The sequence below is a fragment of the Phacochoerus africanus genome, chromosome 2 (assembly GCF_016906955.1).
Source record: "Phacochoerus africanus isolate WHEZ1 chromosome 2, ROS_Pafr_v1, whole genome shotgun sequence".
In the NCBI taxonomy this organism is placed as follows: Eukaryota; Metazoa; Chordata; class Mammalia; order Artiodactyla; family Suidae; genus Phacochoerus; species Phacochoerus africanus.
Window position 1 is genome coordinate 98861132 of NC_062545.1, and position 25768 is coordinate 98886899.

Consider the following 25768-nt stretch of genomic DNA (forward strand, 5'->3'; position numbering starts at 1 on the left):
AGCTTCCCATCCTTCATGGGCTGAGAAGAAAATCACTAATGAGAGGAGTTCCTGTTGTGGTGCAGCAGAAATGAATCTAAGAACCATGGGGTTTAGGGTTCGATCCTTGGCCTCGCTCAGTGAGTTAAGGATCCAACATTGCCGTGAGCTGTGGTGTAGGTTGCAGATGCGGCTCGGATCCAGTGTTGTTGTGGCTGTGGTGGAGGCCAGCAGCTACAGCTCCAATTGGACCCCTAGCCTGAGAACCTCCATGTGCCATGGGTGCAGTCCTAAGAAGACAAAAGACAAAAAAAAAAAATCACTAATGAGTATCCCTACTTTGATTTCTTTTTTGGGTTTTGTGTGTGTGCGTGTGTGTGTGTGTGCGCGTGCGCGCATGCCCTTTTTAGGGCCACACCGTGGCATGTGGAAGTTCCCAGGCTAGGGGTCTAATAAGAGTTGTGGCCGCCAGCCTACACCACAGTTTGTGGCAATGCCGGATCCTTAGCCCACTGAGCAAGACGAAGGATCAAACCCTCGGTTTCACTACCTCTGAGCCTCAACGGGAACTCCCCTTTATTTTCTTAAGGTGGTGGATAAGGATAAAAAAAAAATCTCAAAGATGAATTGTAAAGCTTTTTTTTTTGGATAGTTCAAGATCATGAAGATAGTGGGGGAAATGTACCAAATACCATGGCAATGCATTTTAAACTTCTTTTGAAATCTGTCGAGGGATACCAGTTAGGATTGGAAACTCCAGGGCAAGAGATCATCCACATGAGTCTTCTGCTTAATGCAGCATTACTTTAGAAATCCTGGCTCCAAAGGATTACCATTTTGACTCTTCTCTCTCGTCTGAAAGGCAGAACTTTTGGCATAAAATGATCTCATGGGCTTCGATTCAACATCACAGTAAGAAGGAAGGCATACTATCCACTCTATCCCCAGTACTGTTAGGAAAGCTTACAGAATTTAGAGCCTTCTCTCACTCATCCAAAGATCCTAACCTAGAAGTTCCCATTGTTGCTCAGCAGGTTAAAAACCTGACTAGTTTCTGGCCTCGCTCAGTGGGTTAAAGATCTGGCATTGCCACGAGCTGTGGTGTAGGTCACAGATGTGGCTCAGATCTGGCATTGCTGAGGCTGCAGCTCTGATTTGACCCTTAGCCTGGGAACTTCCATATGCTATGGGTGCAACCCTGAAAAAGAAAATCAAAAATCCTAGCCTAAAGGGGAGGACTCCAGCTGCTGACAATGGCCATAGGCTAACTTAAGAATCATTTTTGAAGGAATTCCTTTTTCGAAAAATAATTTATTTAAATACTTGAGGCCAAAATAATTCTAAAAGGTATTCATTTCTTTAAGTTGCCTCCCAAGCAAATGTGCATTTAACTCCATGAACACACTATGACTTCATAGTTTTTTTTTTATTATAGACTTTTTTATCCACATGAATGTTAAAGAAACTACAACAGAGTTAAATACCATTTCTGGATAACATGATTATATTCTTAATTACACTCAATAGTAAACTGTAAAATATTTCCAGAGGAATACAATCTTCATTCATACAGCAGGCAAAGTCGCAGAGAGGAAGGGACCACATGTAAGTCTGTCCAGTTTGCTGTGAAAAGCAGGTGTGTTACAGCTAATGCCATCCTCACGGTCGAAGTGTGATCCCCACTCCTAGGACAGGGCTTGTGTTGTCTTTTCTCCAGGAGTCACATCTTCAGATGTAAAACACAGTCTCGGAGAGTGGCTCTCTCCCTGCGGGGGATCCCCTGGAACTGTCTGTGGCTTTCCCACCCCGGTTGGCTAACGGCACTCCCACGCTCTGGGTTCAGTTGGCCTTGAAAAACACAAAGACTCAAACTTTGGTTCCACCAAAAGATGCGACAAGCATTGACTGCTCGGGTTGGCTCCCCCCTCCCCCCACTAATGAATGGCCGCTACAGTCTATTGTACATGGTTGTCCATGCTGCCTTGAGGTCACTTGTCCTTGGGTTCTCCTGAACCTGATTTTTGTATTCGATTCCCCAGCCCTTTCAATTTGCAGTCTCTGTGCGGGTCAGAAGTGCTTAGGCTCTGTCTTACAAGAAAACGAGAGTAAGTGGTTCTGGGCACCTGGGATAAGACCAAAAAAAAAAGCACAGAATGACAACCTTGGTATGATAGAATCAGATAATTGAAAAGCAATTTTTTTTTTAAGGGTCACACCCATGGCATATGGAGGTTCCCAGGCTAGGGGTCAAATTGGAGCTGTAGCTGCCGGCCTACACCACAGCCACAGCCACACCAGATCTTTAACCCACTGATCAAGGCCAGGAATCGAACTCGCAACCTCATGGTTACTAGTTGGGTTTGTTAGCCACTGAGCCACAATGGGAACTCCTTGAAAAGCATTTAAAGTAATATTTAGCATATCCTTAAGATATTTTTAGTATAGTTTGGATAAAATGTTTAAACAGTAAACATGAAAGTATCTTCCTTTTCACATATTGCTCTCTTATTTCCTATTTCACATATTATATATAAATATAACATATTTCACATATTGCTCTCTTAGTTCTTAATATACTTCACATATTATTTTTTAATATATTTCACATATTGCCTGCTCTCTTAGATTGTGCATCTCAGCTGACCTTGACCCAGACTAGAATTATTACATTAGAGTGCACTGGTGTGCTATGCTTTCTTTACAGTAAAGTCATTTTGATGGGTTCCAGAAGCTCCAATTATTGTTGGGCAAACATCAAGCAGCCTGTGGTAAAACGGACAAACAGAATTTCATGTGCTGGTGCCCCGTGGGCTTTGGCTGGATGGTCCAAGTTACAGCTATTTTTCTTGTCTTGGTGTGGGGGCAGCTATAGAAATACGAAGGAAGGTTGGCAACTCAATATCAGTGAAACCACTGGATTGGTTATTAACTGCGCATTTATAACTGATAATAGAAGATGTGAATTAGGCCACCATTTTAGGTCACAAGTCAGAGGAAAGCAGGTGAAGTGTGGGTTGCAGAGCCAGATGGCCTGGTTCAAATCCTGCTATTTGGGTAGTGAGAGCCCAGACAACTTACTCATCTCTGTATTTTTCTTTGCTCAGCTGTAGAATGGTGAGAGGAGCAGTACTCTTCTCAATGGGTTGTTCTGAAGATTAAATAAGATAATTGACATATAGCACTTCACTGTCAATGGACACTCTTGAAAGAAACTGTCCTCTTTTGTCTGATGACAGATGCGAGAAATGGACAATGCCACCCCCCTCTTAATCTTTGATGCTTACAAAAGGAAGACACAGAGTGTTCAATGACAATCCCTGCACACCCTTTTAAGGTCTTTTTCTTGCTATTATTTTCATAGCAATTATCTTAGAAGGGAAATAAAAATAACGGGAGTTTACCAAAGGGCTAGATATTAGCATAGGGAAAAAAAATCATATTATCAGGCTCTCCAGAAGGAAGCAAATTAGCAATTAGTGATGAAGAAAATGCAGGCATAAGGCAAAAAGTAGGTGGGTCACACCTTTGGGGGTTATATATGATTCTGAGCAGATTTTAATAAATTAGCACCTTTATGGGAAAGGAAAGAGAATCTGGCAGAAGAGTGGCATGCAAAAGTGATAGTCAAAATTTTAGAGTTGGCAGAGACTTTGGTCAGGTTTGGCCAGCTGCATTTTATAGACAAGCATGAACCTCATGAAATGATATTCCTTAAGATAACATATGGAGGTAGTGTCAGATTTAAAAGTCAGACTCTCTCAAAGCCAGTCCACTGAACCTAGGAAGATGGAGAAGGGGCTTAGACCTGTATTGAAAATCCTGGCTCTGTCACTTGCCAGCCAAGTGACCTCACTGAACCTCAGTGTTCTTATGTAGCAAATGGGGATAACAGGAGTTCCTGTGGTGCAGTGGAAACGAATCTGACTAGGAAGCATGAGGTTGTGGGTTCAATCCCTGGCCTCGCTCAGTGGGTTAAGGATCCAGTGTTGCTGTGAGCTGTAGCGTAGGTCGAAGACGTGGCTCGGATCTGGGGTTGCTGTGGCTCTCGTGCAGGCTGGCGGTTGTAGCTCCAATTGGACCCCTAGCCTGGGAGGCTCCATGTGCCCCGGGTGCGGCCCTAAAAAGACAAAAGGCAAAAAAAAAAAAAAAGAAAAAAGAAAATGGGGATAACAAAAGAGTTGTAAGGATCAAAAGGGAGAATGTGGCAAAGACCTTAACCTAGTATCTAGCATAGTTAGTGCTCAAGGAATGGTCATTATTGTTATTTACAGCTTGTTCATCAAGTTTCTGTAGGACTATGAAGGCACCATATCTCATGATTTACTTCCCAAAATGATCGAGTTCTTGGTGAAAGACAGGCATTTCAACCAGTTACAGGGATGACATTTGCATAATGTTAAAAGACGCTTGGGAAAAAGAGAATGTAAATAGGCGTTAACATCATAATTTTTTTTTTGGTCTTTTGTCTTTTTAGGGCCGAATCTTCCGCATATGGAGGTTTCCAGGCTAGGGGTCGAATTACAGCTACAGCTGCTGGCCTATACCACAGCCACAGCAACTTGGGATCCAAGCCGCATCTGCGACTTACACCACAGCTCACCGCAAAGCCAGATCCTTAACCCACTAAGCGAGGCCAAGGATTGAACCCGTAACCTCATGATTACTAGTTGGGTTCATTAACCACTGAGCCACAATGGGAACTCCAATGATATTTGGGGTGCAGATTTCACAAAGATTATATTGGAGGGTCTGTGTAGGAACTGGAGTGCAGAAACAACCAAAGGTAAAGAAGACTTTCCGGAGTAATTCTGGTGTTCAAAAGAGTTCCAGATGAGAGAATAATACACACAAGATTTTGAGAGATTTTTCAAATCACTTCCATTGCACTTGTGAGCTCATGATAAAGCGAATGTGCAGAGCAGTACAATGTCTAATCTACAAGGGATTGCTTTAGGAGGTAGTCTGAAAATAAATAAAATAAACTACAGTTTACACAGCTGGTAGCTAAACAAATAGAATTCATTGCCCCAAAGGGGACTATGCCTATGAAAGATTTAGATAAATCCATGGAGGGAGTTCCCATCGTGGCTCAGTGGCTAATGAATCCGACTAGATGAGGTGGCGGGTTCAATTCCTGGCCTTGCCTCAGTGAGTTAAGGATCTGGCATTGCCGTGAGCTGTGGTGTAGGTTGCAGACTCGGCTCAGATCCTGAGCTGCTGTGGCTTTGGTGTAGGCCGGGGACTACAGCTCGGATTAGACCCCCAGCCTGGGAACCTCCATATGCTGCAGGAGCGGCCCAAGAAAAGGCAAAAAGACAAAAAAAATTAAATCCATGGAGAATAGTTTTTTTTTTTTTTTGGTCTTTTTAGTGCTGTACCTGTGGCATGTGGAGATTCCAGGGCTAGGGGTCAAATCAGAGGTGTAGCTGCTGGCCTACACCACAGCCACAGCAACGCAGCATCCAAGCCGCATCTGCAACCTACACCACAGCTCATGGCAACTCCAGATCCTTAACCCACTGAGCGAGGCCAGGGCTGGAACCTGTATCCTCATGGTTACTAGTCAGATTGGCTTCCACTGAGCCATAACAGGAACTCCAAGATCTTGAAGGAGTTATCAAGGGAAAGTTAAGAATATTCAGCATATATGCCTAAATTTTGAGGTTGGTATTGCGAAGAACGACAACTTGGCCCTTCTAATGGAATTGCACAATTAGCGTCCTGGTATGGGTGGACTTTTGATTCAACATGGAATTTCTTGTATCCTAATGTAGGGCAAAAAAGATTCGCAGAGCAGTGATATGTGGCAGTACTTGCTCAGCTTATTAAGTGGATTGCCTGCGGTTTTGAAAAGCTTCCTCCTCTTAATAGTCATATTGGAATCCACTGGGTAGCAAGCACACAGCACACTACCATAAGGGTCACTCTTGCATAAGACATGAATGCATCAGCCCCTAATTTGGAAACCTGTGGTCACTCAGCAAGATAGAATTTGTCTCTCTCCCTTGGCGTAATGATTTTTATTTTGTAATCTCTCTCGGGGTAATTCCTTGCAGGCTTGGCATGTTGAGAATCAAATACTGCCTCTAACAATATGGTTGTGATTCTCTGCTTGGCTGATTTAGCTCAGCATTTAAGTAACCACTAATCTTCTGAAAGCACCAGGGTCTACTTAGAGAAATCCCTGTTGTCTGCAAGGATGGAAACAAAATCAGCATGGAGGAAGCATTAGTTACTAAACACAAATCAATCTTTTTTTTTTTTTTTCCACCTTGCTGTACACTATGTCACCATCAAAGGCGTGGTTTCTGGGCAGTAAGTCTTCATTGCGTTGGTGTAGGAGCAGCTCGTGTCTGACAAGCAGAGATGAGCTGGGGAAGTGGGAGGAGTAAAAAGAGAGTTGATTGAAGCTCCTAAGTATGAATCAAACTATGTTCTAACAGATGAATGACAAACTCGGAGTAAAAGAAGCCAGACCCTTTGAACTAAAGTTCAAAAACGGGCAAACCCAATCTTTTGGGGGGCAGGGGAGGAACTGGGCAGGGGCATAAGGTAGCTATCTGGGTGCTAGAAACCTTAGTTCACTGAGTTTTGATTTGTAGACTTTATACTTATTTAACTTGAAAGATTTATAGGCCTTAATGAATGTGGTGGTTTTTTTTTTTTTTGTCTTTTTAGAGCTGCACCTGCAGCATATGGAGGTTTCTAGGCTAGGGGTATAATCGGAGCTTCACCTGCCGGCCTGCAACCACAGCCACAGAAACACAGGGATCCAAGCGGCATCTGCAACCTATACCACAGTGCCCAGCAACGCCAGATCCTTAACCCACTGAGCAAGGCCAGGGATTGAACCCACAACCTTATGGTTCCTAGTCAGATTCATTTCCACTGCACAATGACAGGAACTCCATGAATATGTGTTATACTTCAATAAAAATGTTATTTAAAAAACCACATTCCATATATACTCTTTGACTTGAAAGAAAATTAGTAGGACACTTTCAAACTTTTATACACATGTATGGGTTTAGCAGCATTCATTTGGATGATTCTTTTTTACATTTTTATTTAATTAAAAAATAATTTTGTTTGGCTGCCCTGTGGCATATGGAGTTCCCAGGCCAGGGATCAGATCCGAACCAAACTTTCAACCTATACCATAGCTCCGGCAATGCTGCCAGATCCTTTAACCCATTGTGCCGGCAGGGGATCCTGGCACTCCAGAGATGCCGTGGATGCTGTTGATCCACAGTGGGAACTCCATGGATGCTTCTTGCTTTGATTACTTTGAGTTAAATTATTAGAGTCTGAATGTTCTAAAAGTATCCATTTCACGATGCTGGTACAAACCTGATCTATAATAATGAGGAGGAAATAGCCCAAAGTCAGCTTCAGACTTAAGAAAAAATACTTGACTTTATAGTATGAAGCCAAACTCACAGGTCCATTTGTGTATGATTTCATGGAGATGAAAAGAGAATGACATTCTCTTGAGCATCTCAAAGCAAAAGGACCTATTATCTGAGCAACTCTGTTGTGAAACTTCTGCTCACAAAAGACCAGAAGTTCATGTACAAGGAGCAAGCAGGCACTGCATTTAAAGCCTGGAGCCCTCGAGTCTCTCCCTGGTTTTGCAACAGAGACATAAAATATCACATTTCTCTTTATTGTACTGTTCCCTCTGGGTAAAATTAAAGAAAAGCATATGAATGAGAGACTGTCTTGGAAAGAGTTTTGAGCTCCTAGTGAAATGCGACATACATGTAATTATATAAGACAAATACTGAAGATTATCACCAATAAAGATGATGGCAAGAAGTAGGACTGTCACATGCACAGCGTAGAAGAGGCTGGTGATACGTAGAAGAGAGGCACAAAGGAAAGAAAAGGAACCATGAACCTGCTTTGTACAGAATTTCTTTTTTGTCAATACATTCGATTGAGTTGGAAAATATGTTCCAGAGGGAGGGAGAAGAATCATTCTGATGGGAACGAATAAAACTGACAAATGACCACAGTCCTAGTTGACCACAAGCACTTAGAAATGGCACTTCTGACACTGGAGCTCTTCCCTGATTTAGCACCTCCAATTTCTAGGTCAACCTAATGCATTGTTACAGACACGACAATGTCCTAGTTTTTCCATTGCTTCAGTTCTAATAGTTATATCTATCTTTTTCCATATAATCAAAACATTGCTTTTGAGATGTTTAGGTTTATTCTGAATATAGTCATTGAATGTTTACTGTCTTCTTTTCCTTAGGAGTCAAGAATGTATCTGTCTTTTAAATTGCTGCCAGGTATGTGACATTGGATCTGGTTTTGGCTATAGAGAAACAAGCATTGTTTTAGAGAAAGAATGAATGACTGCTCCTGCTGCAGAAATTCTCAAACGTCTATATTGCTTGCAATTATTCACAGCACCATCTGTCAGTAACTCTCTGAATGCTGGATTGCAGGAAGACGTTTTGGAAGTAGAGAAGAGACAGAGAAGAGATAGAAGAAGCAGGGCTCCTGAGACTCCAATTTCCTTCAAGGAGGTCAGGAATCAGAGTGCCCAGAGGAGCAAGAAAGCAGAAAACCTCAAAACAAGGAAGATCACATCTGCAAGATGGAATGGAGAAGTTCCTTAGCTTTAGGAATTTTCCACAGAATTTATAAGACACACTTAGCTATTCATTTAGGAAGTCCTATGCCCTCAATGAAGTTCAAAGTATATTGGCTTAAACACAGGATGGAACATCACCAATCCCTTGGGCTATTTAAAGTACATCAGTATGCATCTATTAACTCCAAATTCCCAGTCAAACTATAGCCTTTGGAATGGATAAGCAATGGGATCCTGCTGTGTAGCATTGAGAACTATGTATGGTCACTTGTGATGGAGCATAATAATGTGAGAAAAAAGAATGTATACATGTATGTGTGACTGGGTCACATTGCTGTGCAGCAGAAAATTGACAGAACATTGTAAATCAGCTATAATGGGAAAAATAAAAATCATTATTTAAAAAAATAAGGTACATCAGTAAAGAACACAGCCAAGTAACAATTCAGAGAGTGAAGGCTAATCTCTTTCCTCTGGTGAGCTCACCTTTTAGCTTTTGCTGAGATGGGCACCAAGCTTTTCTTTCCTGATCAAGCTTGCAGCATAGGGGATCTGTAAGACAAAAACAAGCAAAACTATCCAGGTAAGCAGCTACATTTGGAGAGAGATGTGTAATGGAGACTCTTCATCGTGCCTAACAATTTGAATGCCAATGGGTCCGCCCTAAGAGAAAAGTTCTCTATGTGCCAGGCACTATGGGGCTTCTGGGGTATAGCATTTCTAAGGCTTGTTAAAAAGCATATCAGGAGTTCCCACTGTGGTTCAGTGGAAATGAATCTGACTAGTAACCATGAATTGCGGGTTCCATCCCTGGCCTTGTTTAGCAGGTTAAGGATCCAGTGTTGCTGTGAGCTGTGGTGTAGGTTGCAGACATGGCTTGGATCCCGCATTGCTGTGGATGTGGTGTAGGCTGGCAGCTGCAGCTCTGATTAGACCCCTAGCCTGGGAACTTCCATATGCCCTGGATGCAGCCCTAAAAAACAAAACAAAACAAAACAAAAAAGGCATATCAAAAGCAGAACAGGTAATCACCCTAGCTTGCTGCTACAGTTAGCCTCTGAGGTTCCTATGTGATATATCATTTAAGAAATTTAAAAAAAATTGTGTTTAGTAATGTGGTATTCTTATTTTTAATTAGGTATGAAAACTAAGTTATAATATTATAATGTATCTCCAAGGTCACAAAACAAGAATATTATTACAAACTAGTTCAATGTAATTTCTCATTCAATTAGAGAGATAAAATAAGCGATCGTTATAAAATGCAAATTTTTCTCTTCATGACTCAGTGGTTAACAAACCCAACTAGGATCCATGAGGATGTGGGCTCGATCCCTGGCCTTGCTCAGTGGTTTGGGGATCTGGCATTGCTGTGAGCTGTGGTGTAGGACAGCGGCTGCAGCTCTGATTCGACCCCTAGCCTGGGAACTTCCATTTGCCACAGGTGCAAGCCTTAAAAAACAAACAAACAAAAAAAACCAAAAACAAACCCCAAAAAAACACAAATAAGATTAACTAAACACAAACTATTACTCTGGGTAATTTCCTGATAACTACTAAGAAGCATCAGAAATCATTGCAAAGAATGGAAAATATGACCCTTGATAATTCTACCTGGATAAGCTGGAAAAGCACTTTTCAAGACTGGGGCTTTGAATGAAAACCTATCTCATTTGATAGGCTGCTTTTCATTAGAAAATTCAAATGGTTGAAATTGGACTACATATATTATTTAGATTTGCCTCGCCATTAACCCCAGTTATGTTTCTTACCTGCATCATTACAAGGCTACATTTAGGACTCTAATGATATGAATTTATCTTACACTGAAAGAAATATTCAGACTTCTAGAATGCAACATGAACTGTGGCTGATATTACGTAAAAGCAAGGAAGGAAATAAAATTATAATTATTCAATTAGGCAAGATTTTGAACATGGTTATATGTATTCCCCACATTCCCAGCATATTTATGTTTTGCTCTCTTGATCTACCAGTCCATATATACGAACCTTTATTAATGGGAAAGAGCTACAAATCTACAATGATGCTAGTGACTCGGATTAGCTGGCCTATTTTGCCATAATAATTGGTCAGCTGAATCAGTTTTTTTTTTTTTTTTTAAGGGTAGCACCTGTGGCATATGGAAGTTCCCAGGCTAGGGGTTGAATCCGAGCTGCAGCTACTGGCTTATTCCATAGCCACAGCAACGCCAGGTCCAAGCTGCATCTGCGACCTACACCACAGCTCACAGCAATGCTGGATCCTTAACCCACTGAGCGAGGCCAAAGATTGAACCTGCATCCTCACAGGTACTAGTCAGATTCTTAACTGAGCCACAATGGGAACCTGGGACACACAATTTTTTTGATGAAAAAAAGAGAGAAGACTAAAATTGCCACCTGACTATTTTTATATACAATCACAGCACAGATATATATGATAGGGATATATATGATAAAGGCCATAAAAGCAGCATTGAAATTAATGATTCATATAGGACCTTAAAAAGTTCATGGTTTAGGATAAGAGCTGAGATCGGCTAGATAACTATGACAAGAACAGTTGCTCAGGGACCTACTCTAGCTACCTCTTCTTTCCACTCTGGGTTATGCTATACCTGCTGTTAACACAGACATACTTGAATCTTGTTTTCCATGATGGTGTGTGAAAAAATATGCCAAAGCACATGGATCACCTCTTTCTTTGGATGCATGATAAAAGAGAGCCTTGAATAGAATTCTATTATTTAGGCTAACAAGTAGAAACAATGTAGAAACCTTGGGGTATGAGGAATTACCTAATAAAATGTATTTATGCCACTGTCACATTTAGAAAGAGCTCTCAACATCAAGATTCAATGTCACAAAGATTTAGTAAGTGTCTGCTCTGTGTCAAGGTGCTAGAGGAGAAAAGTCCATATTACCACGAGCCATCTCATCAAAGCCAGTAAACTACTCATATAACCCAAACAAAACTGCCCAAAGGGCACTACATTCAGATCTAAGGCTGAATTCCTTTTTCCTTCTCTTTTCTTTTTTTTTCTCAGAAACAACAATGGAGCATTTCATTAAGATAGGAAGCTGGTAAGGAAGATAAAAAAGGACTCTGAAAAAAGGGGACATTTCTGGAGTTCCCATTGTGGCTCAATGGTAATGAACACGACTAGTATTTATGAGGATGAAGGTTCAATCCCTGGCCTTGCTTAGTGGGTTAAGGATCCAGCATTGCCATGAGTTGCAGGGTAGGTCACAGATGTGGCTTGGATCTGGCGTTGCTGTGGCTGTGGTGTAGGCCGGCAACTATAGCTCCAATTTGACTCCTAGCCTGGGAATGGCCATATGCTATGGGTGCAGCCCTAAAAAGACCAAAAAGAAAAAAAAAAAAGGGACATTTCCAAATAAGCACATTTGATCCCCAAGTCTCCAGGCTGAAATTTAAATCTGGGTGAAGAATTATCCCCAATCAAAACATTGATAATAACTCAACAGAGTTTATTCGATTAAAACAAAATTAAACAAAAGCTGAACAACAAAGACAGAAAAAGCAAAAGATTCTGAGCTGAGAATCATTAATTCTCAGTCCTAAATCATGAATGATAAATAAAGAATATGTTAGCGCACACAGCCCAGTTGTTCACGGAGCAGCTATTTCACTGATTAACTATCAGTCTATTTCATTGATTCTAAGATGCACTTTTTTCTCCCCTCACACTTAAACAGTTCTGAAATTGAGTGTACTATAATTGGGATATTTTAGAATAAAAAATTTTTTATTTTTTATTTTTATTTTATTCTAAAATTAAAAAAATCTTTTCTTTCTTTCTTTCTTTTTCTTTCTTTCTTTCTTTTCTTTCTCTCTCTTTCTCTCTCTCTCTATTCCTTTCCCATAGCTACAGCATGAGGAAATTTCCAGGCCCCCATTAAACCAGAGCCACAAAACTGAATCCTTAACCACTAAGCCACCAGGGAACTCCCAGAAGCTTTTATTTTTATGGTATATCAGGGAAAGGGGCCTCTTACAACTGATGGTGCTTTAGGTTCTATACACCCCAACCTGGGGAGCTCAAGATCTTAGAGGCTCCATTTAAGGTAATTATTCCATGTAAACCTCCTACAATAAAACTTATAAAAGCTTTCTTTTCATTTTTACTAGCTTGGAAATCACCAAGATTGACATGGACAAAAACCACTCAGTGTTACTAGATACTTTCTAAATTACCTGTTGTCTCTAGTCTATCCAAAGTATTGAGATTTTACCAAAAAAGATACCTTCAGATTTGTGCCAAGAGAGATTTAGCCTGGGCTCAGACATTAAGGCAGGTCTACATCTCAAAAGGAGAAACAAGTGATGGCATTACCAAGATGCAAGATCAATAACTGGCAAAGGACCACAGTAGTCAAAGTTTGTCTCTTGGAGAATCTTAAGGCTGCTTCCATGGAAGTCTGGACTTACATCAAGTCCTCTGATCTGCAGGGCCCTCTTTTTGTTACACATTTAGACACAAAACCCAGGTCCTCTAGGGGCTCATGGATATTTTTCTAAAAATAAAGTGCTCCACGTTTTTATTTATTTATTTATTTATTTATTTTATTTTTTTAAAAAGATTTTTATGTTTTCTATTATAGTTGATTTACAATGTTCTATCAATTTCTGCTGTACAGCAAAGTGACCCAGTCATACACACATATATATTTTTTCTCACATTATCCTCTATCATGTTCCATCACAAGTAACTATAATTCCCTGTGCTATACAGCAGGTTCTCTATTTATTTATTTTTAAATTATTTTTAAAATGATAATTTATTACTTTATTTTTGGCTGCCCCATGGCATGTGGAGTTACCAGGCCAGGGATCAGATCTGAGCCGCAGTTGTGGCCGAAACTGCAACTGTGGCAATGCCAGATTCTTAACCTACTGTGCCAGGCTGGGGATCAAACCTGCATCCCAGAGCTCCAGTGATGGTGCCAATCCCATTGTGCCACAGCAGGAACTCCTCTCTACCATATAAAAAATATGTAAAACATATTTTAAAAACTCTGGGTTCAGATGAGAGAAATTTGGGCAAGTTCTGATCCTAATGAATACTGGAGAACCTCCAAGAAAAGACCATATATCACCGAAGAGCTATGCCCTTGCCACAGAGGGTGCATTCCTTGAGCAATGATAAAGACCCATCACAGCCCCTTTCCCTGCAAGGAAGTACAACGCTCACACCATCAGAAAGTTACTAACTGCTTTTTTACAAGTCCACAAACAAAACATTAGTACTCAATCTATTGATTGAACATTATTTTAATTGAGGCTTTTAATGAAGAACTTTTGAGACTGATTTCGTGTGACTGCAGTGTTCTGGGAAACCAGCAGAGGGCACTTCAAGACTAGTCCTTTTTTTTTTTTTTTTTTCCAAAGCACATTTTTCTCAATCTTCCTGCCCTTTGGTAGCGGTCCGGCAAGTTTAAAGGATGTGAATCTGGGTCTAACCATTTACTCTGTGTTTTCTATTATAGCTTCATAATGTCCTTCAAGAACTAAGGCTAATGTCTTCAAGAACTATATCTTCAACTATGACATGCTTTCAACAAACCTGGGGATGGTAGCTTATGTACACATGCACTTGCTTAAAAAATTTGTTGCCAAATTAGCAATGAAAAAAAGGTTATCAAGGCATCATTAATAGTCTCAGCTTATGCCATGATTTATATTATATTCCAGTCCTTGTACAAGTTTAACCAAAGGTTATATACTTAGTAAAATACCTTTACTTTCTTCTTTTAAATTTTTAAAAATTGAGATATTATTTACATATAATTTTGTAACGGTTTCTTCACATTCTTCTTAATCTTCAGGGATGATGGATTTTTGTTTTAAAATTGAACACATTTTTCAAAAATTAAAAAAATTAAAAAATAATTTTAAAATAAAAATTGAACATTTTCCCTAGCATCACAACTCACTCATGAATGAGAAATCTTTTGCTCTTTATTGTTATTAAGCACTAACATCTTCATGAACTTAACTAAATTCTTTTTTTTTTTTTTTTTTGCTTTTTAGGGCCGTACTTGCGGCATATGGAGCTTCCCAGGCTGGGGGTCAAATTGGAGCTACAGCTGCCAGCCTACACCACAGCCACAGCAATGCAGGATCCGAGATACATCTGCGACCTACATCACAGCTCATGGCAACACCGGATCCCCAACCCACTGAGCGAGGCCAGGGATGGAAACCACAACTTTATAGTTCCTAGTCGGATTCGTTTCCCCTGAGCCATGATGGGAACTCCAAATTCTAAAACTTTTGTATTTGGTTCGTAGTGAGAGGAATATATTTCTATAAATAAATCTGGTTTGGTAATGAAAACATTTTAAGCATTTGAAAACCTGGAAGAGGGGGGACCTTAGCACAAACTGTTAAGGACTGTAAAACTCTAATTTTAAGCTCTTTGTAAAAAAGATCAGCTTGTAGCCCATGTATAACTGTTGAATTGCATATGCTTTAAATCTCACATTGAGATAAATGCACACTCATTTATAAATTCACAAAGAGAGTTAATCATTTGAAAATCATTTGAATCCATAGTTGCCACAATGTTGCATTTAACAAACTGGAAAAAGAGGCAATGGTGTAGAAGTTGCAGTCAGTGGAGAATCTAAAAACACGGAAGCCAAAAAAATTCATGTTTTCTTTCTATGGCGATGATACCCAAGATGCTTTTGATGTAATCTTTTGAATAAGAACACTGTGTAACAGCATAGGATAAATGCATTGTGGGTCTATGGGAATTGTTACAAAACATGATGGTTTTAATATATTTGAATTCTCCATGATTGCAGGAGAGTGTGGGTTTTTATGTCTATCTAAAGGGGGAAAAAAAGCCTATTCTGGAGGCAAATGACTTTTCTGTAATATATACTCTGTAAACTTTAAATATAAAATAATTTAAACATAAAAGAATAAAATAATTTTGAGTGAATTGATCTGTTCTCAAGGAGCAAAGCATATAACCATATTTACTGATAAATTAGAACATTCAACTAAAAACATTGAGAAGTCAGTAACTGTGATACCTAGCAACTTCTTGGTAATCTGTAGATATCATTTTCTAAAGACATTTCGCCCCAGGTACTTTAGCAAATACAACAAGCTGGAAAAGGGGTAGGATAGGTTTCTGCTCAATTAACCTTGAGTCTGCTGCCTCAAGTCTATTTTGTTTGGCTGTGCCCGTGGCATGCAGAAAGTTCCAAAGGCCAGGAATCAAACCCGCACCACGGAAGTGACAACACCAGATCCTTAACTGCTAGGCCATCAGGGAACTCCTGCTGCCTCAGTTCTAAAGCCAGATGTATAGTGTGAACACAGTTCACAAATGTATCTTGAGCCACCAGGACTTAAATAGTTCCATTATTAGCAGTACTACTTTGAGAAAGGACACACCATTAAATTGATTACTCATATTGGCATAGCATTTTATAATTTACATGTGCAATTCATATTCACGACCCACCTGTGCCTTTTTATCATATCAGGTACTAGGTGGGACCTTACAACAGAGCCCCTTGGTTTAGGAACTGGTACTCATGGGATGAGTCTTGAACGTAAGTCTGTAGACCTTAAAGCTTGTATGTAATAGTCTCAAGAACAGTGCAGTAATACCCATAAGCTCCTGGTAATTCACCAGCATGTCTTTCTTTAGTAGTTTTGGTAGTAGTTATTTAGTATAAAAAGAACATTTGAGGGATTCCCGTTGTGGCTTAGGGGTTAATGAATCCGACTAGGAACCATGAGGTTGCGGGTTCGATCCCTGGTCTTGCTCAGTGGGTTAAGGATCCGGCGTTGCCATGAGCTGTGGTGTAGGTTGCAGACGTGGCTCCGATCCTGTTGCTGTGGCTCTGGCGTAGGCCGGCAGCTACAGCTCTGACTAGACCTCTAGTCTGGGAACCTCCACCTGCCGTAGGAGCAGCTATAGAAAAGCCATAAAGACAAAAAAAAAAAAAAAAAAGAACATTTGAGGAAGTCAGGACCACATCAAGGAAATCTGGAAATGAATTAAGAGGATTGCTATGTGAGAGTATCAGAATTGGGTCAAGGGGCATTGGTGGACAGTGTTTAAACCAATAAATATTTCCTGATGGCTATCTGATGTTACATATCACACCAGGTGTTATAGGTAGCATGAAGACGTGGGCATCTTATGACAGGGGGCACAAAAGAAAGGGAAGAAGCAGAAGGGACAAACCATATCTATTTCATTGATTTTCATGTTGGTAGCCTGGATGTGATTTTGTGGATTTCAGGAATTATGTGGTACCTATAAGACTAGGGGAAATAATTCCCTAAGAATTTAATTTGCAACCAAGTAAATTCTAGAGGACTGTGAATTAATGTCACTTGTCTAGATAAAGGAATACATGATGATAATGCATGATTTTTCAATGCAGCATAATAAAGATATTTTGTAATATTAATTTGTATCTTCCAAGTATCAAATATCTCAAAATACATGAGACTTTTTTCTTTTATTAATACTGTCTCCTTATTGTATGGATGTAATATCATTTCCTCTTCTATTAAAGAAACCAAATGTCAAAGTAAATTAAGATATTAAAGTTACATAACTGGCCATAAATAACTGGCGCTGAAATATTTTCCTTTCCTAATGCCCATGCTGCTACACTCATCACCAGCCGAAATCACACATTTTTTGGTTGCACAGGTAGCATTTTTGCTTTAAGAGTCTGAGAGTGATATCCTATATAAAATAAGTAAGGTCTTCAAATTTTATATCCTTCTACCCTGATTCTATATTTACATTCTTCCTTTGGACAAATAAAGCAATAAGTAAATTCACAGGAAGTAATCCAGGTATCAAAAGCTAAGAATAGCAGATACTGAAGTTCCTGCTGTGGTTAAGTGGGTTAAGAATCTGACTACAGTGGCTTGGGTTGCTGCAAAGGTAAGGGTTTGATCCCTGGTCTGGCACAGTGGGTTAAAAGATCCAGTGTTGCAGCAGCTGTGGCATAGTTGCAGCTGTGGCTTGGATTCAATCCCTGGCCCAGGAACTTCCTTATGCTGAAGGTGTGGCCATAAAAGGAAAAAAAAAAAAAAAAAAAAAGAATAGCAGATATTTTAACCCCTGTGGGGGATTACTTGTCAATGATTAAATAAATATTTCTGCTCCCCATTGAATTTATGTGCAAATAAAACTAACACAAACAAAACCAAAACAAGAAGGAAGATCCTGTTTAAGAGGGTCTTATGTTTAGGTGGCTTTCAGAAGTGAGAGTAAACCAGCCCTGGAAATCCTGGAAAGCCTCATTAGGAGGGCAAGAGTTAGAAGCAGCACTTGCAGTAGAGACCCCAGAATGAGGGAAAACATCATAAAATACAGGGATGCTTTCAAAATGACTTTCAGCAATCTCCATTAATGCAAGCATGATTTCTTCCATGCAGAAAGGAAGCATCAACAACCAACTCTCTTGGAGTTTCTGTTGTGCCTCAGCAGATTAAGAACCTGACTGGTATCCATGAGGATGCAGGTTCGATCTCTGGCCTCTCTCAGTGGGTTAAAGAATCTGGCATTGCCACAAGCAGCGATGTAGGTTGCAGAAGAGGCTTGGATCCGGTGTTGATGTGGGTATGGCATAAGCCAGCAGCTGTAGCTCGGATTCGACCCCTAGCCTGGGAACTTCCATATGCTGCAACTGCAGCCTTAAAAAACCAACAAGGAGTTCCCGTCGTGGCGCAGTGGTTAACGAATCCGACTAGGAACCATGAGGTTGCGGGTTCGATCCCTGCCCTTGCTCAGTGGGTTAACGATCCGGCGTTGCCGTGAGCTGTGGTGTAGGTTGCAGACGCGGCTTGGATCCCGTGTTGCTGTGGCTCTGGCGTAGGCCGGTGGCTATGGCTCTGATTCAACCCCTAGCCTGCGAAACCTCCATATGCCGCAGGGGCGGCCCAAGAAATAGCAAAAAAAAAAAAAAAAAAAAGACAAAAAAAAAGACAAAAAAACACCCAACAACTACCATCTTTCTTAAATAATTCTGACAGAGAGCTAGATGCCTGGCTTTCTAGACAAGACAGGTGGGTCTGCAAAGACACAGGCTCCATGGCATAAGCATAGCAGAAACGCCAAGTAACCTAAATTATAATAATCAGACTGCATGTCTTTACCCAGGTGATTAAAAATATCTTAAACGCTGAGCAGAAATTATTTCCCCATTGTGCTCATGAAAATGAGAAAGCTTGAGAGACTGTTTTCAAAGCACTAACACTACTACATGGATCCGCATGGGGACATGAGGGCAAGGAATTCAGGGGAAAAAACAAATCTCAAAAAAGGTAAAACAGGAGTTCCATGGTGGCGCAGCAGAAACGAATCCAACTAGGAACCATGAGGTTTTGGGTTTGATCCCCAGTGGGTTAAGGATCTGGTGTTGCCGTGAGCTGTGGCATAGGCTGGGAGCTGTAGCTGTAATTGTACCCCTAGCCTGGGAACCTCCATATGCCGTGCGTGTGGCCCTAAAAGGACAAAAAAAAAGGTAAAACGAAAAACCTCACAACAGTTATTTATCAGACTGTTTCCCTATTTCTTGTATAAATAGATCTTAGTGTTCACTTTCAGACCTGATTAGGATGGAGTAACACACTTCATTTGGAAATAATTTGTTTCTTTTCATCGTCCTTCAAGTGAATTTAATTGATTAATGGTGTTTATACAAAGTTCTATTGACAGTAGGGGGCCTGGCTCAGGTCTGGGTAGGGGTAGAAGGGGAAGACAAAGACAATGGCCCTTCCCCCAGGCTTGCAAAGGCAGCCCTGGTGCAGCCTAGGGCTGTGTTCTGAGGTTTGCACAGTGGCAGGCAATGCAGGTACCTCTGGTTCACCCACAGAGACAATGTACACATCTGTCTATTAACACATGGTAGGTAGTTACATTTAGCGGAAATGTATCGACACATCTGTTTATCCTGTGTCTAAGTAAATCTCTTGGCAATTAGCATCTAAACTAGCTGAGAGGTAGGTGGACCAAAGGATTTCAAGGCAAAACCTGAACAGCTTCACACATATTGGGTGGTTTGAAAACAAGCCCATCACCGGGCATTAATTTTTAAGTAGAAATGCATCTTACAATTTGTAACTGTTGCACCATTTCTTCTCGGTAGGCCAGTTCCCTTTTCATCTGATCCTGGAAATTATCTGGTAGGAGCAAGAAACAGAGAAAGAAATTAATTAAAGTACAAAATCTACTTTTGGAATATTTGGTAAAAATATTACTGACAGTCCCATAGAAACCCCCTCCCTCTTTTTGTATTTTTTTGGGGGGGGTTGGCCATGCCCATAGCACATGGAAGTTCCTGGGCTAGGGATCAAATCCAAGCCACAGCAGTGACAACACCAAGTCCTTAACTACTAGGCCACCAGGGAACTACTGGAATTTTTTTACAGTATATAATACGGTTGTTTAAAGAGATGTTTTCGTCAAGACTATAAATTAATCAGAAAAGAGACAGTAAATTCTGAGAGGCTAAAGTTAGGAATATTGGAGGCAATTATGTTTGCCAGTCTTTGTACACTTGAACAAGTCATGGTACCAAGAGTTTGCACTGTCTAGTGCTAGTGAGGGGTGAAGTTCAGATAGAGCTGATCATAGGAACCACGAACCCTTGCACACGTAATACTTTCTGGGTGATAAGATGTAGGTCTGTTATATATGCTACCTAGCTTCACTGCAGCTCATCTCATGCCTAAGAGAGTGACAGACACATTCTGGCGGGACTCTCCCAACCTGCAAACTCTCTCACCCAATATCAGCTTTATTTTATGGTCCTCCTCCAGCCTGTATAGTTCTATAGACCTTGCCACAATTAGAGAAGGATGGAACTTTAAGAGATATTACTTTGCAAAACATCTTTGCCATTTCACATATTGATCGTTTTTATTGTAGCTCCAGAAGGGAATGACTTCCTAATGTGTACTTTGTTGTTGCACCTTCTCCATAGGATCTTTTGTTAAGTATGGACTTGTTGGAGCTCTCTTGTGGTGCAGTAGGTTGAGGATGTTAAGGATCTGGTATTGTCACTGCAGTGGCACAGGTTTGATCTCAGGCCCAGGAATTTTCACATGCTGTGAGCACAGCCAAAAAAAAAAAAAAAGAAAAGAAAAAAAAAAAGAAAGTGTGGACTGTGGACTTGGAACTTTGGCTTTTTCTGCCTTTTTTTTTTTTTTTTTTTTTTTTTTTAAGGGCTGCACTTGCAGCATATGGAAGTTTCCAGGTTAGGGGCTGAACTGGAGCTGCAGCTGCTGACCTGCACCACAGCTGCAGCACTGCTAGATCCAAGCTGCGTCTGCAACCTATGCTGCAGTTTGCAGTAGCACAGGATCCTTAACCCATTGAGCGAAGACAGGGATTGAACCTGCATCCTTAGAGACATTATGTCGCATTCTTAACCCAATGAGCCTCAACAGGAACTCCTATTTTTTTATATATATATATATAAATATATATATATATATACACACACACATATATATATTTTAAAAACTCCTATTATATATATATATATATATACACACACACATATATATATTTTAAAAACTCCTATTATATATATATATGTATATATATATATATACACATATATATATTTAAAAGACCCATCTCCTACTCTCATCTCTCACTTTAATGTGAAAGTGACTATAACAGAGGTATGTAGTACTATGCAAGGGTTAAGAAGGAGGAAACACCTAAGCAAAGATGTGACTGGCATTCTTCACTAAGATGCAGAAGCAGGAATGGGGAACAGCAAGTAATTCAGCTGTTTGCAGTAAAGGGGGTAGAGGAAACCCCTTGCACCCCATCACCCAACAAAGTACTCTCCAATTTTCACTTATGCACTATATTCCTAGCTACTGAGTGTTCATCACTGTTGTGGTCTTGCCCTTATAGCAAATATTTCCCTTTTCTTTAGAGTCTAGCACAAATGTTATCTCTTCTGGAATGTTCTCTCTGATTCTCCTGTTCGCTCTGCCGGAATTAGCCACACTTATCTTGTGCTCCTCCAACACTATACATATACCTCTGTTAATGCATCCATAATCTGTACTATGATAAATTGCTATACATCTGTCTTAGCTAAACAGTGAGTTCTTAGAGGGCAGGAAGATAAGTTGCAGACACTTAAAATTTCCAAAGCCCATCATGGTGCTTGGCACACAGAAGGGGCTAAAGAATGAAGAATTAAAAGAGCACTGAGGTATCCACCAGAAGGTCTGGATTTTGCCATGAACAGTGATTACCCTACCCTTAGGACTCAGACCTTTATCTGAACACACAAGGGTGTGGAAACAATGTGCTCTATAAGGTCCTCTCTTACTTTAGTGCTTTAAGATTTGATGACAAAGTAAACTGATTTAGTTGGGCTCCATACACCTATCTCTGTCTCTTCTGGGCTGGAAACTGGGAAATGGGTAATTTTGACCTACAGTGATTACAGTTTGGAGTCAGGTACCATATGACTCGCTGGCATCCATCTGCCACCTCAGGATGCTGTGGAAGTGGGTCAAAGCCCATGGTCTGGGTGCAAGGCAATGGGAACCAGTGCTCCACGAACTACCGTGGTGCCAGTGCCATTGGCCCCATACCTGGGCCAGGATACCCCCAGGAGATCCATGTGCTTTCTAGACACCAGAGCACATCCTAAGCGGTTCTCCATCTGCAAGGAGAGACCTGCCCTCTGAGTCTTGCTGGGTTCTTCTGTGAATATGATCAAGGTGGCAGTAAGGTGGATGGGGAATGAAGGGCTGCCTGAAGCTGGCTGTGACACTTCCCTGGGCTCCCAGGAGAGTCTGATTTTGGAGGAAGAGACAGCTAAGGGTAATTCAGAGTGGAATGATGATAACTAGTCCTTACTTAATACATGGCCTACGACGGCATACAATATAATTCATTAAGTGAAAATGAAGTCATTAAAGTGTTAGAAAAATGGTGAATAATATTATAAAATTATAGAGTGGGGAAGGCCATCAAAGACAAAAAAACCAAACAGAGAAGATTGATAGATCTGATCAGATGAAAATGTAAAGCTTTGGCATGACAATAAACTATAAACACATTAAATTATCCAAACACAAAACACCACAGTCAACATTTAAAAATGGATACAAACAAAAGAACATTTGCAACATGACAAAGAATATTTTAATATATAGAGAGTTCACATAAACCATAAGGAAATTAACACATCAAAAGAAATATGAGAAGAGAATGGAGTTCTCTAGTGGCTCAGTAGTGTAAGGAGCTGGTATTGTTGCTGCTGTGGCACAGAGTTCGATCCCTAGCCTGGGAACTTCAGGATACCATGTGTGTGGCCAAAAAAAAAAAAGGAAAAAAGAAAGAAAGAAAATAAAAATATGGGAAGAGAATACAATGGGCGCTCATGAGACATTCAAATGGACAACAGACATGCAAAGGGTTCAATATCCCTAGCGATGAGAGAAAAGGAAATAATATGAGGAGTCAATTTTTCCATTTAAGTTAGCAAAGATCTAAAGTAAAGATGGGAGTTCTCGTCGTGAAACAAATCCGACTAGGAACCATGAGGTTGTGGATTCGATCCCTGGACTCACTCAGTGGGTTAAGGATCCAGCATTGCCATGAGCTGTGATTTAGGTCTCAGACATGGCTCAGATCCTGCGTTGCTGTGGCTGTGGCGAAGGCTGGCAGCTATAGCTCTGATTAGACCCCTAGCTTGGGAATCTCCATATGCCGCAAGTGCGGCCCTAAAAAACAAAAACAAAAATAATGTAAAGATGATTTGTGATATCCCAAGGATGGGAGTATAAATTAGTATAATCTTTCTGGAAAGCCACATAAAATTATGCGTCAAGAACATTGAAAAGTTTATACTCTTTTAACATTTTAATTCTTTTAGGAGTTTATCCTCAGGAAATGATGGTGCATTTGTGCAAAGATTTAGTAACAATGACGTCTAAAACTTGGATAAACTTTATTTTTTCCTTTTTCAGCCACATGGGTGCCATATGGAAGTTGCTGGGTGAGGGATCAAATCTGAGCTGGAGCTGTGACCTACTCCACAGCTGCAGCAACGCCAGATTCTTAACCTGATGACCAGGCTGGGGATCGAACTGGTGCTGCCACAGAGACAAGCCAGATGATTAACCCATTGTGCCACAGCGGGAACTCCTGGATAAACTTTAATGTCCAATATAAGAATACATTTATAGACAGCTGTGCAGTCTTGAAAAGAAGCTCATGTTAAGTAAAAAAAAGGAGAGTAAAAAATGGTGTGCATAATATTTCATTTTGTTTAAAACATGATTTAATATGTACTTTAAAAAAAAGGCTGAGGAGTTCCTGTTGTGGCACAGTGGATTTAACTAATAATCATGAGGATGCAGGTTCAATCCCTGGCCTCACTCAGTGGATTGAAGATCCAGCATTGCCTTGAACCATGGTATAGGTCGCAGAGCAGCTGATCTGGTGTTACTGTGGCTATTGCTATGGTGGGCAGCTGCAGCTCTGATTCGACCCCTAGCCTGGGACTCAAGCATGTGTATAACTTTTGTGATAAAAAGACTTAACTGGCAAAAAAAAAAAAAAACCAACAAAACTAAACTAAAATTTTTGCTGTGTTCTAAGGATGATGAAGGCACAATTTAACTAGAGATGAAAAAAATTATTAAGCAGATTTCTCTAATGAGGATCACTTCAAACCCGAGTATCTTTGGCAAATGACAGCGAAAATGGAGGTAGCAGAGAAAAGCATTGAAGCGCAGTCTGCCAACCAACACAGCGGCAACAGCTGTGCTTTGCAAAAACGTGGACAGTTTGAAAAGCCAAAGAATTTTTCAAATAGCAACACAAAGTATCCAGCCTACATTCCTGGCACCAGAAAGAAGAAGAGAACTCATATGGTACATCTAGTTTCCCCAGCAGATCCTACTCATCTAACTACAGGGTTTGGGGCTTATTTCATTTACATTGTCTTCATTTTGTTATCACTGCTTTTACCTAATCTGTATCTATCTATCTTCTATCTATCTGTCTGTCTTTCTATCATTTTAAATTATTATTATTGTTTTTGGCTGTGCCTATGGTATGCAGAGAAGTTCCCTGGCTAGGGCTCAAACCTGCAATATAGCAGTGACCTGAACCACAGCAGTGACAATGCCAGATCCTTAACCCATGGAGCCAACGGGGAACTCCTGTTATCACTACCTTTAAACAATGATAGGGACTTTTTTTTTTTTTTTGTCTTTTTAGGGTTACACCCAAGGCATATGGTGGTTCCCAGGCTAGGGGTCAAATTGGAGCTGTAGCCACTGGCCTATGCCACAGCCACAGCAATGTCAGATCAAGCTGCTTCTGTGACCTACACCACAGCTCAGGGCAAAGCTGGATCCTTAACCCACTGAGTGAGGCCAGGGATTGAACCTGTGTCCTCATGGATACTAGTCAGATTTGTTTCTGCTGAGCCACAAAGAGAACTCATTATAGGGACTTTTGATCTGTACCATGTTTTAGAATTCCCCCATCCCTTCTTCTCTAGAGGACATTACACAAAGAGAGAAGAAGGAAGGTTGGAAGCCACTGAGCACAGGATGAATCTAGTAACAGCTACAGGTGAAAGATGGGACAACCATATTTGGGGGATGGAATGTAGTTTGGTTTTAGTAAGAGGTAATCTTAAGAGTAACTCTGTGAGTTCTCGCCATATTGCAGTGGGTTAAGAATCTGACTGCATTACAAGGAGATCCTGCTGAATAGCATTGAGAACTTTGTCTAGATACTCATGTTGCAACAGAAGAAAGGGTGGGGGAAAAATGTAATTGTAATGTATACATGTAAGGATAACCTGACCCCCTTGCTGTACAGTGGGAAAATAAAAAAAATTATAAAAAAAAATAAAAGCAAGTTTATTAAAAGAAAAAAAAAAGAATCTGACTGCAGGAGTTTCTGTTGTGGCTCGGCATGTTAAGAATCTGACTAGTATCCACGAGGATGCAGGTTTGATCCCTGACCTCACTCAGTGGGTTAAGGATCTGGTGTTGCTGCTGCTGTGGTGTAGGTTGAAGATATGGCTCAGATTCAGTCCCAGTCCTGGGAATTTCCATATGCTACAGGTGCAGCCATAAAAAGAAAAAGAAAAACAAACAACA

The 25768-nt window shown here is 40.5% G+C and overlaps 1 protein-coding gene across 1 annotated transcript in view; it reads right to left on the bottom strand.

Annotated features, from left to right (window-relative positions):
• Nucleotides 1-1388: 1388 nt before the first annotated feature.
• Nucleotides 1389-25768, bottom strand: part of SKOR2 (SKI family transcriptional corepressor 2) — a 49008-nt gene continuing 24628 nt past the window's right edge. Inside the window, exons 7-9 of the mRNA XM_047769426.1 lie at nucleotides 19719-19786; nucleotides 9074-9139; nucleotides 1389-2102 (exon numbers count right to left, since the gene is read on the bottom strand). Of these exons, the coding sequence (XP_047625382.1) occupies nucleotides 9077-9139; nucleotides 19719-19786 (131 nt within the window). The 3' untranslated portion in view covers nucleotides 1389-2102; nucleotides 9074-9076. The remainder of the gene's footprint in view (nucleotides 2103-9073; nucleotides 9140-19718; nucleotides 19787-25768) is intronic.